This window comes from Taeniopygia guttata, chromosome 13 (genome assembly GCF_048771995.1).
Source record: "Taeniopygia guttata chromosome 13, bTaeGut7.mat, whole genome shotgun sequence".
In the NCBI taxonomy this organism is placed as follows: domain Eukaryota; kingdom Metazoa; phylum Chordata; class Aves; order Passeriformes; family Estrildidae; genus Taeniopygia; species Taeniopygia guttata.
Genome location: NC_133038.1, coordinates 15,670,993 through 15,686,945, shown reverse-complemented (window position 1 = coordinate 15,686,945; position 15,953 = coordinate 15,670,993). Strand labels below are relative to the sequence as shown.

At 46.9% G+C, this 15,953-nt stretch overlaps 1 protein-coding gene across 1 annotated transcript; it reads right to left on the bottom strand.

Annotated features, from left to right (window-relative positions):
- Positions 1-132: 132 nt before the first annotated feature.
- On the bottom strand, positions 133-5,859 carry LOC100229528 (protocadherin beta-16). Its single transcript, XM_030283648.4, has 2 exons — positions 2,816-5,859; positions 133-1,088 (listed from the first exon to the last, which is right to left on the bottom strand). Exons 1-2 carry the CDS (start codon positions 5,426-5,428, stop codon positions 969-971), a joined length of 2,733 nt encoding a protein of 910 aa, XP_030139508.2. The 5' UTR covers positions 5,429-5,859; the 3' UTR covers positions 133-968.
- Between the last annotated feature and the right edge of the window lie 10,094 nt (positions 5,860-15,953).

The window sequence follows — 15,953 nt, the reverse complement described above, 5'->3', positions numbered from 1 at the left end:
GGTCGTTCTGATTTCCCCTGCATAAATTCCACTCCAGATGCACGGATTTATTCCCGAAATCCTGCTCTTGAGTTGGCTATTTCCTCGGCCATGACTGTGGCAAGGGATCTCGAGGCAGCACACTCACCCGAAGGAGTTCCAAGTAGATTTTATTGTTTTCTGTCATCACTCATATGACTCTTTGAAATGGTTCAACGACAGGAATTATCACATTACTTTATAGTTTAATACCGACTGACGAAAGAAAACCAGAAAGTTCTTGACACCCTATATTCTACAGTGTCCTAAGCTAATTGTAAATTGTTTCATCTATTTTACTGAAAAACCACAAACAATACTTTTAATTATCTTGGTTTTTAAAAATGGCTAAATAATATTTTCAACTTTGTGGAAAAAAAAGAAAGGAAGAAAGAATACATTGCTCAAAGCCCACTCTTTACAATTAGGAGAGCCTGTAAGCTCCTGGTCAAATATGCCAAGTGTGCCAATGCCAGTAGTTCAAAATGTAACCAGCTTCTCCTTATTTTGTAAGAAATTCCTTTGCAAGAACCACTTAATTTTGCATAATATCTGTTTCGCCTGGTGTTGAATACACGGCAGAAAATTTAGATATTATTACAAAGCTCTCTCCATAAAAAGAAAGAAACAAACAAAGCATGAAAGGAAACCTCCCAGAGAAGGCAGTGTAACAAGAAGTCAAAGATCTGCTCCCAGATTTCAGTATTTCTCAAAGCATGTGGAAGCAGTAGCATTCTCACAACCATACATTATTATGTAATCAACATGCAGCACGATTCTCCTTCTCCATCGACATTACAATTACAAAATACCTACGTGAATAAAATACTGCTTAAGGGGAAAGTACTCTCACAGAGAAGATTTAATCTCCCTGGTACTTTTTAGAGATGTGTTTGGTCTCTTTGTTCCTTTTTCCCTGTGAGGACAGACAAACTTGTCTTTCTTTCCATTTATTGATGGGTGAGCCAAGGGTTTTGCTCAGAACTGGCATTTAGCTCCAGCTCCCTGTTTGCGGGGCAAACTGCATCTGCAGCTCTGGGCCTTGTATCTTCAGAGAGGGGAGCACTGCCCTGCAAAGAACAAAGAGAGCTGTTGTCATTTGGTGCTGAAGGAAAGCAGGCGTCACCGAGAAGCTTAGAGGATGTGTCTTACGCCACTGCCTGCATCACACCACTCCTCTCTACCGAGAGCCAAAGAGAAGGCAAGACTTGGTGGATCTCTGACCTGAATGGGGAACACCTAAAGCCAGAAACTATCCTCCAAAAAGGTACTATTGCAAAACCTTAATGAGTCTCTATAAAACTTTTATGAGTTTTGAGTAATTTGAAATGGTGAGAGCCCCAAACAGAAACCAATTTCTCACAAACAGTACATGTAGTTTAATGTTGATATATCAAGAAGGGTCCTTGTCTTCTCTGAGGCTGATGTAGTTCTGACACCCTGCAGTAAAGTGAGTCCAGGTCATCGGTGGTTATGAAATACAAAAATATTAACTGATCCTGATGGTGTTTGTGTTTCTCCGACCTCATATATGTTCATCATCCTGTCTACTGTGAAATGCTAGATGGATCCTTGGACACTCTCCATGGAGTCCCCATATACTAAGAATCCCATACTAAGAGGGGACTGACTCTGATAACCACACTTTTCTGGCCAACACTATCCATGCAAGTCACAAAAATACAAGAGATTCTAAGGGCAGAGGTTCCCACCTCCATAGCCTCCAGCGGTTTGTAAGACAGCTTGAGTTCAGCACTGCCACCACCCTGGTGAATGGCACATGGCAGCACCGAGTGCCAGCTCCCAACAGCAGCACAGAGGACATCGCTGGTGACACCCCTTTGCACAGCTGTCCCCACAGTCCCATCAGACGCTGGACAGGTCGCTACATTCCTGTTACTGCCACCTCTGGGAGGACAGATCCCTAGGAATAGTGTCATTCCTGCTCCAGGGCCCTACAGGCTGTACACAGTGGGTGAGCAGAACCCACATGTCTGCAGGTACGCAGTTTGTGGCAATTGGGAGTGGGGCTGCGGCCCAGCCGATCCCTAAGGGGCTACAGCTCTGCAGGACAGGGGAGCAGCATTGAAGGCAATGAGATCTGGAGTGCCAGGTGCACTGACCAACCACAAAAAGGTAGAGAGGACGCACAGGTGCAATGCATGAACATGAAGGGCATAAAAGGTTGGGCTAAAGAACAAGAAGGGAAGACGTTTGGAACATTTTGAAGTGGTATAGTATTAATCTGTACAGGCTGATGCTCGAAGCCTTCTGAAATTGTATGGTAATACTCTGTACTGTGGCCATCTCAGCTGTGACACAGCTCTACCTGTACTTTTCACCTTCTCATAGTCTAACTCCTCCCTTTGAAGTGACACGAAAGACTTCATCTATCACGAATAGATGTGGGTGCAGCTGCCCAGAGAAGTGATGGGTACCCCACCTCTGGAAATATCCAAGGTCAGGTTGGATGGAGCTCTGAGCGACCTGATCTAGTTGAATGTATCCGTGCTCATTGCCTGACGGTTTGGACTTAAAGGCCTTTAAAGGTCCATTCCAACCCAAAATGTTCTAACCTTCTATGATGCAGAGAGGTGTGGTTAGTCAGCATTTCGGGAGCAGCTCAGCCCTATTGGATCCTCCTGGGATACCTCTCCAGCAGTTCTGAGATGCCTTCTATCATTTCCTCCCACCCCAGGGACTCCTTCACTAGCAGATCTGCAGCTTCAATAGTCCTTGCTCCCAGGGCTTGTGACGCCTCCCTCCCGCCTGCCCGATCGCCCTGTCAGTCCCTCACCTGTGCAGTCCAGTCGCCCTCGCCGCCGAAGTTGGCGGCATCCTGCGAGCACACCGAGCTCCGCTGCTCGCCCGGGCCGGGGGGCAGCCCGGCGGGGAAGCAGGGGAAGAGCGGCCTGAGGAAACGGAACTCGCTGTTGACGGTCCCAGCGGCGAAGCAGACGTCGTACACGTAGCTGCGGGGCAGGGAGCCCGCGCTGCTCTCCGTGCCAGTCGTCGGGAATGTGGGCAAATTCTCCGTCTCGCTCCGCCTGGCCCGCCGCACCTTCACTACCACGGCGGCCGCCGCGGTGGCGAGGAACAGCGCCGACACGCACACGAGGGAGGCGATGAGGTAAAGAGTAAGCGGCCCGTCGGGCTCGGCGGCCGGTGCCTCCTCGCTCACCCGCAAATGGGCTTCGGAGAATTCGTCCACCAGTGCCACGGCGAGGGTGGCAGTGGCAGAGCGCGACGGCTGCCCACGGTCCCGCACCAGCACGATGAGCCTCTGCCGGGGCGCGTCCCTCTCTGTCACGGCCCGCGCCGTGCGCACCTCGCCGCTGTGCAGCCCCACGCGGAACAGCCCCGGCTCCGTGGCCTTGGCCAGCTCGTACGACAGCCACGCGTTCTGCCCCGCGTCCGCGTCCACCGCCACCACCTTGGCCACCAGGTAGCCGGAGGGTGCCCAGCGCGGCACCAGCTCTCCGGCCGCGCTGCTGTCGGGGCCCGGGTGCAGCAGCACGGGCGCGTTATCGTTCTCGTCCCGCACGACGATGCGCACCGTGGCCTGGGCGCTGAGCGGCGGGGAGCCGCCGTCGGCTGCGCGCACTGTCACCTCCAAGGCGCGCACCTTCTCGTAGTCCAGCGGGCGGAGGATATAAACATCCCCGTTTTCAGCGTTGACTGACACTTCGGGCTGCTCTTTGCCCTCCTGCCGCACCAGCGCGTAGTTCACACGGGCATTTATTCCTGCGTCGGCGTCCGTGGCCTTCATGCTGCCGATCCGGAGCATGGGGCTGTTGTTCTCCGGGACAGACATGGTGTAAACCTCCTGGGTGAACTCTGGGGGGTTGTCGTTCACATCCGATATCTGCACGAAGATGGTTTCCTGAGAGCTCAGCCGCTTCCTGCCCCAGTCCGTGGCTGTGATGGTAATGTTATACTCCGCCGTCCTCTCTCTGTCCAGAGCCGCGTTTGTTCTCAGTTCGTAGTAATTATCAAAAGTGGGAGTGAGACTGAACGGCAAGTCCCCGTCGATGGAACACTCCGTCCTGCCGTTGTCCCCGGAGTCCCGGTCCCGCACACTGAACAGAGCCACCACGGTGCGTGGCGGGGCGTCCTCGGGAATGGAGGCGCTGAGGGAGGTGAGCGCTATCTCCGGGGCGTTGTCATTCACGTCCAGGACCTCCACCTGCACTTTGCAATGCCCAGATAGCCCCGCACCGTCCGTGGCTTTCACCACCATAGTGTGGGATTTTGCTTCCTCAAAATCCAGCTTGCCCGCGACTCGTATTTCACCGGTGGTCGGGTTCAGCTGGAAGAGCTGCCGGGATCGCTCTGATGTCTGGGTAAAGGCATAACGCACTTCCCCGTTGGACCCTTCGTCGGGATCCGCGGCAGCGACTCTGACCACCAGCTGCTCCAGGGGGCTGTTCTCAGCCAGGCGCACCTCGTAGGTCTCCCTCTCGAAGACAGGAATATTGTCATTGGCATCCACAACCACGATTCGGACCTGAGCCGTGCCCGACCTGGGTGGTGACTCCCCATCGGTGGCGGTCAGAAGTAAATTCAGTTCTGCCTGCTCTTCACGATCGAGCTGGCGCTGTAGAACAAGTTCCAGGTATTTTACTCCATCTTTCGCTGTTCCAATAGCGAGGGAGAAATGAGGATTGGGCCCGAGGCTGTAGTTCTGCAAACCGTTAATGCCCACGTCCTTGTCCTGGGCGCTTTCCAGGGGGAAACGGGAGCCAGGAGATGCTGTTTCTAGAATTTTTAAAACCATCTCCTTCTCCGGGAACACGGGCGAATTGTCGTTTACGTCACGAACTTCCACCTCCCCTCGGATAAGCTGGAACGGATTTTCAAAGAATATCTTAAAGATGAGCGTGCAGGTGTCGCTCTGAGGACAGAGCTCCTCCCGGTCCAGCGATTCCTTTGCCGTCAGGACTCCGGTGTTTTGATTGAGCCGGAAAAGCTGCTCGTTCCCCTCGGACACAACGCGGGCTTTGCGAGCCGCAAGCTGGCTCAGAGGAACCCCCAGGTCCTTGGCGACATTGGCGACAAAGGAGTCCCTCTCCATTTCCTCCGGCAGAGAGTAGCGGAGGGTTTCAGCCCCGCTCTGACACACGCAAACATACAGAATAAACAGGATCACTTGCCTCTTTCTGTCTCCGCTCCTTCTCCCACACGTCATCACTCTCCAAAAAAGACGTCCACCGTCCTCGGTGGCTCCCAGCATTTTTTTAAGTAGCGTCCCAAAAAGAGCGGTGTGGGCCAGCAATCCTGGGGTGAAGGAATCTGGAAGCCCCGGAGTGCTCCGACTCCTCTGCGAGCAGCTCAGCCCACACGGTTTTTTGTCTCCCTGTGTCTGCAAACCCTGGGCGGACCGAGGAACGCTCCGGTCCGCGGCCAACATCCCCACCCAGCGTCGGCAGGGGGAATATTTCTTCTCAATCGGGGCAGCGCTGCTGGTTCGGGGTTTGCTGCTTGAACCCGCACTCTTTGTGCCAAAGAGAAGAAAAAAGGTGCGATGTAAAAGCTCTCCTCTCTCGGAAGTGAAATCCCTGCCCGCGTACAGAGCGCTGCTCTGGGTATCACATCCCAACTCGCCACCACGAACTCTTCATACACAGCTTTTGGTTTGCGTTGTGTAGACACGGCAAGTTCCACTGCCACAGAAGAGATTTTCCTTCTCTTCTCCACTTGTTAATCAGCACAGGGCGATTAGCAAGCGGGGCAAGTCAGAGAAGCTTTTGAAAATGAGAGCTGTTGCCAGAGAGCTCACTAGGAATTGTCCCTAAGTAAACGTTTCAGTATCACCCCAGGTCGCCACCACAGCAGAATGATAAAGTTGTCCTAGGACACATTATCCTAAAGCTGTTCTTTTCTTAGTGGGTATCGCACCTCGCCTGACTTTTACACTTTTCTACGTGAAAAAGATGCTAAACTTGCAGTCCCGTATCTGCCTTAGGATGTATGGCCCACAGCCGGTTGATATGAAAGGCAAAGAAACAAACAGGGAGGTTCTGAGCTAAACTCCTTACACAAACACCAGTGAGGAGCTAACGGAGACAATAGCAAAGATAAGGTTAATTGATCACGCTAATTGACAGGCCATTAAAAGAATACCTGAAACGTAGACCTCAGAGGTTCAACACAAAACTCTGTAAAAGATAAAGGAAAAGAAAAAAGTTCTAAAGATTCTCAAAATAAAAAATGTCATGGAAAAGAACTAATTGATTACGAAGGGTTTGAGGGGGGCTCCAGGAATTTGCAAGGCTTATGATGAGATGATTAGAGGCAGAATCAAACTCGCTAAGAGGGAGATGTCTAGAGCAGACCTGTTAGGAACAACCGTGGGAAAACGGAGGTGGAAGGGGATATCGAGGGGTACTGGGAGGCAGAATTCGTGCCGGGAACCAGATAAAAACCTCAGCGTCAGGCAGGCACGGCTGGCCCCGAAGACAGATTGACGCCTCGACTGCTTCTGCGACGAATGCACTGAAGATGTGCACAGCTGCCTGCGAGCCCAGTCCAACCTTTCTCTTAGAGAATTAAAAAATGAAGGAGGGAACAAAATAGTGCTTGTATTATTTACCTGTGCCTCGAGCATTTTTAGTTCGGATTTTACTACAAAAGAAACTACGCTATTAAAAATTATTATTATAAAGTATCACAACCCTCTTGGGTTTGGTACCTTTTCTTTAATTCCCTAGATGTTTCCCCCTTATTTTTGTTTGCTAAAAGAAGTGACGCTGTCAAACAATAACTCAAGAGGTCAAGTCCTAGAAATCTTCTGATGTCTTAATTTGTTTTAAAATAAAAAACTTCGTGCCTGTATCAGTAGGAGAAAGCAACAACTAGGGTTGACTTCGGGTTCCCGGAAACTTTAGCTACTAAAAGATCTTGCGCGAAAGAAGTAATTTCCTCTTATCGCCCCTTGATTTGGACTCGTGATAAGATCTAAACCACTGACATACATCAAAGGGCAGCTCCTCCTTTCTTCCCTTCCAGGGACACGTCCATGGCTCGAGCTGCGATCATTATCCCCAAGAGAGAAGTCAAACCGTAGTCTAAGCACAGCAGCAGATGTGCTGGGAAAGTGGCTTCTCTCTTTTATTTTCCCATGCAGAAATGACTGTGACATCTGTAATCCACTTGCTTTGTGCCCGTTTTTTCACCTCCGAGGGGGAAATATGTATTTCCTTCTACTTATCCTAATCTTTGGCATCACTGCGCAGCACGGGGAAAGACACAGGCCGAGAAGCGCTTCCACTGACATTTCTTACCCTGAGAGCAGGAGCTCAGTTATTGTTGCTGCCATCATTTCAGAGAGGAAATCGTGTCCTTCAGCTTCAGCTGTAGAAGGGTGTAAGAAGAACAGTGATCCCTAACGGAGCTCTTGGCTGTAACAATATCTTTGCTCATCAGAAGATTCTGCTCTTCAACAGACGTTTATATTTTTTCAGATTTTAGAGAAATTATAAAGAGAGTCATTTACCGTGCAGAGCTAATCTAATGCTGGTGTTTTCCTTTGGGCCACAACAGTGAAATGGATGGGTATTAATTAAAAAAAAAAAAAGTTCGAACAATGCCAGACGGAGGCAACTGTATTTTAGGACAAACGCAGGAACTATACCCATTATAAGAAAGATTTGCATGAATGTGCCAGAGAATTCACTTATCTCCTCGGGCATACCGTGATACCACAGGCTTCCTCATCTTTTGTTTTAGTGATGACATTTTTTCTAAGAAGAACCAAAAAACCAGCTCTCTTCACTCTGTCATTTAAAGCTTTATGCTAGAAAAGCATTACAGCAGCATCTCCTGCTCAGTTCCTGGTATGGCTCCGTGTTTCAGAACACAGAGGTGCTAAAGGAAAATTCTGCCCGCAGTTCCGAAGCCTGTGAGCAACTTCAGTTTCCAAAATCCTTCTTGATCTTTCATATGGGAATTCAGATCTGCTGAATGAAACCGTGCCCGGTTTTGTGCTCCCCTCAGATAAAGGCTTCTTCTCCATCTCTGGAGCCACTGTCCGCTCCCCTCCAGCACACCCTGAGGATAGGATGGTGTGAGAGGAGCCTGCAGAGCAGAGGAACAGATACTTCCCAGAGTCACAGCGTTTTCCATGCCCGAGTGCAAGGATGAATCAACACTCCCGACCTCTCCTTCCCAGAGAGCTCCCAGGATGGATTTCTTTTGTCTCTGTAACGATCAGGCTGCATCCCGAATTCCCAGCTATCCTGCGAACTGGGGCTGGATGCAAAGCTGAGGAAAGCAGGGAGAATAATTCCTGACCTTCTAGCTCTCGGATTTGTTGTAAATGCCACGGGTACCTGTTCTGAGGCTCATTTTTCAAGAGATACACCAGCCTCCTCCCTCTGTCTGCACTCAGTACAGCGAGTGCTTTCCCCATCAGTCTGTTATAAGCAAATGTTTATTCCTCCCGCTAGTAACTCTGTGCTTACCAACCAACCGACCCTGTGCTACCCCAAATCTTCGGTGAAATCCTCCCAAATCCCTCACGGATGGGCTTGGGAGGCCTCTCCGTCCTTCACACTCCCAGTTTCACCTTGTGCGCTTGGCTTTTCCAGGCACGTCTCGATGCGGCGATTCCCAGCACATCCTTTGGAAAGGCTTTAAACCAAACCGGGGCTTATTCCGGAGCATCCGGGGCGTTTCTGCGGGGGTCTCCGGCGCTGCCAGCCCCGCAGCATCTCACGGCTGCTCGCTGGGCTCCCCCCGCCCCGTCCCGCTCCGCCCCGCAGCGGCAGCGCTGGCCAAGTTCCTGGCCGGCGCAGGAACTGCAGCGGGGAAGTGCCCCGAGCCTCGGCTGGGATCTCCTCTCTCGCCTTCAGGCTATGGAAGGGCGAATTCTCAAATGTATTTCCCACCTGGACTCTTTGGCACATAAATGTGCTCCATTAGTATTTGGTTTGGCGTTAATAATCCAGGCAAACGTGAAACGTCCTACACAAACCTTCCATCAAATGTGCTGAACAAAGACACAGGCAAACCTAGCAAACATTGCTCATGTGCTGTGCACTACATTTTCCAGAAGCTAGGAATAAAGGCGTCTTCAAGCACAGGCTGTCTGGAGGAGGCTGAGTTTTGAATACGTTCTATTTCAGAAGGCAATCTCCAACTGTGGGTTGAGCTCTCCTAAAATATTCCACAATTAAGAACCAATTCAGTGTTAACAGCAGCACCAACACCTGCTGCCCCTTGGATCAGCTGCAATAGATTCCCAAAGAATATCTTAAAGATGAGCCTGCAGGTATTGCTGTGTGGCCAGATCTCCCTCCCCTTGGTCCAGTGACTCCTTTAAAGTCAGGTTTTCAGTGTTTTGACTGGGGCAGTAATGCTGCTGCTGCTCCTCGGACACAGCAGAGAACATATTTCTCCCTAGGTAGCAGCATTTCCTTTCTAATGACACCAGTTCACGAGTCCATCTGCTCTAAAACCTCCCTGGGTACCTTCCAGCTTCAAAAAATAATGGAAAATCTTCTGCTTCCAAAGTCTAAGTTCATTTATTTCCTCAGAGACATTCTGCATTCTCCAGTCTCCAAAGACAATTCTGGACAGAAGATACCTGCCAGACTGACAGAGAGCAGGTTTAGATGAGGTATTAACAAGAAATTCTTTACTGTGAGGATGGTGAGGCCCTGAGGCTGCCCAGAGAAGCTGTGGCTGCCCCATCCCTAGAACTGTCCAGGTTAGGCAGGGCTTGGAGCTACCTGGGATAGTGGAAGGTGTCCCTGCCATGACAAGAGGTTGGAACAAGATGATCTTTCCAATCTAAACCATTCTGTCATGGTATGTGTGCTTAGACCTTTCCCATCCTTCAAAGGCAACAAATTCTCTCCTCTATATCCATGACAATCTCATTTGGAAATAAATCCTCTCTGCTGCAGCACTTTACCACCTTGAATGCCTTTTGAAGACAATTAAGTATTTTCATCTTTGCAAACTTTGTGCTTAGTGGGATCAAATTTTTCCAGCTTCAGTCTCACTCCTAGGTCAAATATGTAGACATTTTCTTCACAAATCCCTAAACCCACGTGGGTTTTTTATGTCCTGAGGTCTCAAATGGCCAACAAATAATTTCAATTTCTATAAGATGTGAGACAAATTTCCTCAGCTGAGATTTTTTTTCCCCATGTTCTTTTGTTCAATTTCTTTATGACTCCTTCCACAGTTTCCTGCAGTGGTTGTTTCAGTTGATTCACAGGAGATATTCAAATGGAAACTCACGTGTTCAACAGTTAAGCAGCACAAGGTTTTCAGGTATTTCAAGTTCACTGGGTAAATAGCTTTGGATTTCTCTGTGCTTTTCACGAAGCAACAAAGAACAGGATAATTTTCTCAGTGACATTTGGAAAGCCTTGAAAAAGACAATTCAGGGGTGGAAGTGCCACACAGGCATTCATGAACAGGAGTAAGAATCCTCAGGCTTGTGAAGAAATCTTTTGATGACTGGCTACCCAAAGGTAAGAATTTGAAGTGTTTGAAGTCAAATGACTGAGAATTATAATAAGAAAGTAAGAACCAGGCAGACAATGTGCTGTCCAGGGCAGAGAAATAGCATATTTTGTCTTAAAAGGACATGTCAGGAAGGAATGGATATAGGAAGAGGCTGTCTCTGGACAGGCTAATTTTGGAAATCTGACTGGTCATCTGAGCAAGGCTATTGCAAGGAGAAATTCTGAAATCCTTGCTTTGTGCCTGTTTATATATATATATATATATATATATATATATACCAGGGAATTCAGCTGAGAAGTAAATTTGAAAGTGAAGGAGAGGGGGAGAGCAGAAGGAGGGGACAGCAGTGGCTAGAGGAGGGAAAGATGCTATGCAAGAGGGACCAAGAGAGGACAAGCATGAAGCTCTTTGGTTGACGAGGCTGACCAAGCAGGGGAAGGACAAAGAAACACAGGTAGGATCCATCCTGGGAACAGCTTAGGAAGGGCTGGTTGATGTGGCACCTGTAAGAGAAGAATTACCATAGGCATAAAGGGAGAGTGGGGTCCAATCTACCAGAGTAGAAAGGGTATTGGGAATTCTGTGGAGAAGCAGGAAGGGCAATAAATCCACTTTGAAGTCAAAGCAGGTGCATGGATCAGAAAGGAGCCAAAATAGACACAAAGGAGGAAGACATAAATGAGTGAGATAGGAGGAAGAAAGTGTGTATATGATCCTTTAAGCTTGCACTGGTCTTTCTCCAATTCTCTGTCTAGCTTAAGACTTAGATTTCCTCGCTTCCACCTTTCTTCCTCAGAATGCCTTTCTTTCTGATGGGAGAGCAGAAAAATTATCAGAAGGTAGCAGCAAACCAAAAGGAACCCTGTATCACAGCCAGTGTAATGGGAAGTGTCCAGTACCCAACTTTGTCTCCTGATGCCAGGTTTGGCCCTTCTGCAAGCCAGGTTCTGAATCCTGTACCCCTGGGATGGCATGGACATACTGAGGTCAGCCCTGGAAACCAGGGCCCAGTGCTACCTAAAGGGAAGGTCAGGGGAGAAGGGATTCCAGCACAGCTTCATGGGCAGCCTGGTCACTGCCTGGAAGGAAATCAGGAGTTCTGAACTGAGGTGTTCAAAGGAGACATGTTGGTGTGGCTTTTTTACTTTTTCACAAATGGGATGGGACTGCTGGGATCTGTTCCTTGAGCTTTATTTGCAGCATCAGCCTCATTACATGGTTGAGACAGTAGGAAGATGGCAAAGCTCACATACAGCCAGCAGCAGCCAAAGATTTCTTTGTTACAGAGCATCTTAAAAACTTTTTAGCCAGTAACACATCGCTAAAGTTTACAGACAGTTGTTTTAGCCAATTATTAAAAGCACATGTACACCTGCTTCACAGAAACTTTTAGAAAAAAAGAGACTCGCAGAAAAGAAAAAATCCATTCTATAGGCCGAAATCCAGAACGAGTTTATTCACTCTTTAGGTAGCAGACAGGTACTCATACCTGTATCCCATTTGCTAAAGGAGGGGACACACTGGCAAAGACAAACTGAAAACCAATTTCAAAAGAGATGCACAAACACTGTTTCTAGTGAAAAACTATAAAGTAAACAGATACAAACGCAACACATTTAGCAGGTACCATTAAAAGTGTATGACAGCTAATTTACTTTCCAAAGAGTTTATATCTGGATAGGTAAAACACAATCCTAAGGTCATGATACTCCTACTGCCAGGTTCATACATTTGGGAGCGGGGGAAAAAGGGTATTTTTATATTAAAACCCCTGGATTGCATCAATGATGGGGAGGGCTAATAGAAAACAGCTGGTAGTCCTGTATACCTGTCATATATAAAATTATTACCGCTTTTTTTTGGCCAGGCTTGACCAGATGAGATTCGTAAGCTCTTTGGGATCACTTAAATGCAGTTTATTGACCAGCAGCAAGTCGGTCCTTGCCCTGGGAGCGGCATCGACTGTGGGGTCCAGCCCGGCTGCTGCAATTCCCACATTTTTCCACCAGATCGCAGCCGCCACAAAGGAAAAAGGCAGCGGAGAATCTGCAAGTCACGGGAAGGAGCGGCGGGGCTGGACCAGGAACAGCCGGGCTCGGCAGCATCGCGGGGCCGGCTAGGGAGGGACAATCCGCCGGAGAGAGGCAGGTTTCTTTATTATCTATCTATCTATCTATCTATCTATCTATCTATCTATCTATCTATCTATCTATCTATCTATCTATCTATCTATCTGTCTATCTATCTATCTATCTATCTGTCTGTCTATCTATCTGTCTGTCTATCTATCTGTCTATCTATCTATCATCTATCTATCATCTATCTATCTATAATATATAATCTATCTATCTATCTATCTATCTATCTATCCATCTATCTATCCATCTATCAATCATCTATCTATTCTTCATTTATAGATCTACCTATCAATTTCTCCATCCATTCCTCCATTTATTTATCTACCTAGCCATCCATTCATCCATTATCCACCCACCCATCCATCCAGCAGCATCCCTGTCCACAGGGTCTGCGTTCCCTTGTGCTGCTCGCTGCCCTGGGGAAAGGAGCATCCAGGGAAACTCACATCCAAGGAAACCATTTCAGATCACGCTCAGACTCAAAGCAAAGGGCTGGGGAGAAGAGGGAGATGTGAGGCCATGAGGGAAGCAGTGAGATTGAGAGGGGGATCCAGAGCGCTGGGCTGAGCGGGTGTGGGGGGGGATGTAGGTCATGGAGCAGCCACGGGGATCTGTTTATCCCCTGGGGTCCCCAGAGTTGGCTTTCTGTCCTTGCCCCTGAACAAAAACCAAATTGCAGCAGTATTGAGCAGTGTGCTGGTTTCTCCCAGCTCTGGGGCTGCAGGGCAAGTGAGGACAGCAGCCAGCTTAAACCTTGGGAATCTGGGATTGGTGTAGGAGACACCAGCAGCTAAATAATCTCTTAACTTGCTTCTTAACTCAAGCCAGAGTCTCTAATGCAGAAAGCACTGGTACCATTTAAAACATGCTTAAAGATTTGTGTCCACATTCATTACTACATGCCTGTCTTCTGTTTACAGAAGACAAAGCAAGGGGTCAGAAGTATCTCTTCAGAGAGGCAGTTGTCAGGAACACATGTATATAAAATATTTCTCATCACACTTAGTTTAAAGTAAAATTCCCAGTTTTTTCCATTACTGATTTAGTGATTTAAAATACATTTTGAGAAGCAAGCATATCCTGCACTTCTCCCATTTATACCTTAGGGATTTAACAAAATAACTTGTCTTCTTTTTTTTCTTTTAAAATGATACCTAAAGAAGGTATCACCTCTGGATACCTGATGACAGGAACTTCAGCACAGGACTGGAGTGATTCTTAACCTTCCACTCAACGCAAGCATTACACTCATTAGCAAGTGGCAGTTAACAACTGCATAAGTGTCTAATTTCTTCCTCATTCTTTTCTTTCATCTACATCATTCTATTTCTTGATGTATTAATCAAGGTAGCTAAAGAAAGAAATACTCAAAAAAACCAAAAAAAAGCCTCAAAATCCAGTACAATGTCATAGATGAGTCTGAGAGAGGTTAAGAATTACTATAGGCCTCCTGGGCGAATGAATTCCTTAAATTGAACTTTTAAATCCCAGACTCAAGTTAATATTCTTTGGAACATATTGGGGGAAAAGAGCTCTGTGCCCAATACACAAACATCTGCCATTCTGAGGGGAAAACCGGGGTGGTGAATACGGTGACAGGAACAGACAAATGTTCACTACAGTGTTGCTCAGTAGATGGAGTATGAGTTATTTACATTAAAATGCTAAACCAAGTGACTCCCACTTCCTACTAAATGCACAAAAAAAAAAATCACAGAATCTATTTGGCAAAACTTCTAAGACAGAATAAGTCTGTGTTCTTGCCTTGTACATAATCTTTACTTAATTCTGCATGTGGCTCACAAGTAAAACATCGGAAAAATCAAGACAGATGTTGAACTGCACAGATAATTGGGGTCCAGCATCACCAGACACAACAAAAATTTTCTTAGAAGCAATCTTGCCTAAAGGTGAACTACAACAGCAGCAACGACAAAAGCAAATATGAAAATACTGTTTTCATTTATGTAGCATTCAGAATGATGGCTCAGATATTCAGCAGCTTTGGAACAGTGAGACACACCTGGCTGGAAGCACAGCTTCCACAAGGAAATACCCAAACTGGTCCAGGGTGTTGCAAGGGAGAAAACCAGTGAGGCCTGGTACCAGCAATAAGAGGTGGATTAAAGCAACACCTCTAATGTGGTAAGACAGAATCTCATTTAATTTCAAACCACTAACAACAAAAAAATAGGCTTGTTTGTGGTTGATGAGAGAAGAAATTCTGAGAGATAATTCCACAAATCTAGTAATACTTTTGTTCAACAGCTTCTGATTTACATTGCCTTTAAGAATAGATAAATATTTTAGGAAAGAGACACCATCTTCTAAAACACACCCCTGCTTTCTGCTCTTACAGAGAAGCCTCCCATCTGTTGTCAGCTCAGTAATTTGAAATCTAGCTGTAACATTAACACAGTGCACAAGCTGTGTATGGCACATGGGAATAGCCACCTCAATGCTGGACATAAATTTTTGTCAGAGATCCATGACCCCATCACAGAGGTCAATAGCAGTAAGTACAATCCACTTAAAGAATTCCTGAAAGGAAGATGCATCACATAATGCAGTCTCCTGCATGTGTTGCAGGGTATTTAAAAAGCTTTTAAAGCTTTGCAGAGAGCTTTGTTTTGGATTAAGATAATGATTAAGAGATATAATAAAGTTTTGTCCAGCAGAGAGAGCACATTACCCATGCCAGATAGATAACAGCCAATGGGTCCTCAAAACAAATAAGAAGGAAATGCAAGTTATCATCAGAACTGTTTTTTCAAAGGTGAATCAACCAAATCCTTCCCCTGGGAATAAACTCTTCTGAGCTGACAGCAAATGGTAAAATCAGGAAACCTTCCCTGACTGCCCAAGAATAGCACCTAACAAAAGCCACCCCAAGCTGGTGTAACTACCAATCCACCTGAATACCCAAATTAAGAAGACTCAGTAATGGTCAAATGCATTTCTTTCAGAAGCCAAAGCAGTGCTCTAACAAAAGGTCTTCATGCATCATTTGAAGTTTCACATCAAATTAGAGGGAGGGAGAGATGAGAAGAAATCCTTTCTATTGGGCAGACATTTGCACTTGCCTCTGAAATAAAAATTTGTGAGATCATAAATAGTAAAATCTCTTGGAAAGGGATTCTCCTGTCAGATAATGAAATGGTGACAGACTGGGGACATTTCAGAGGGTTGCAGGTGCTGGTTTCTTGGCCCATGGTAACAAATTCCTAAGTCTATTCTGAAGCTTTATTAATTAACATTGCAAATTTCTCTATATATACTCTAATTACATATTCTCAAATCATAGCAGAATATATACAA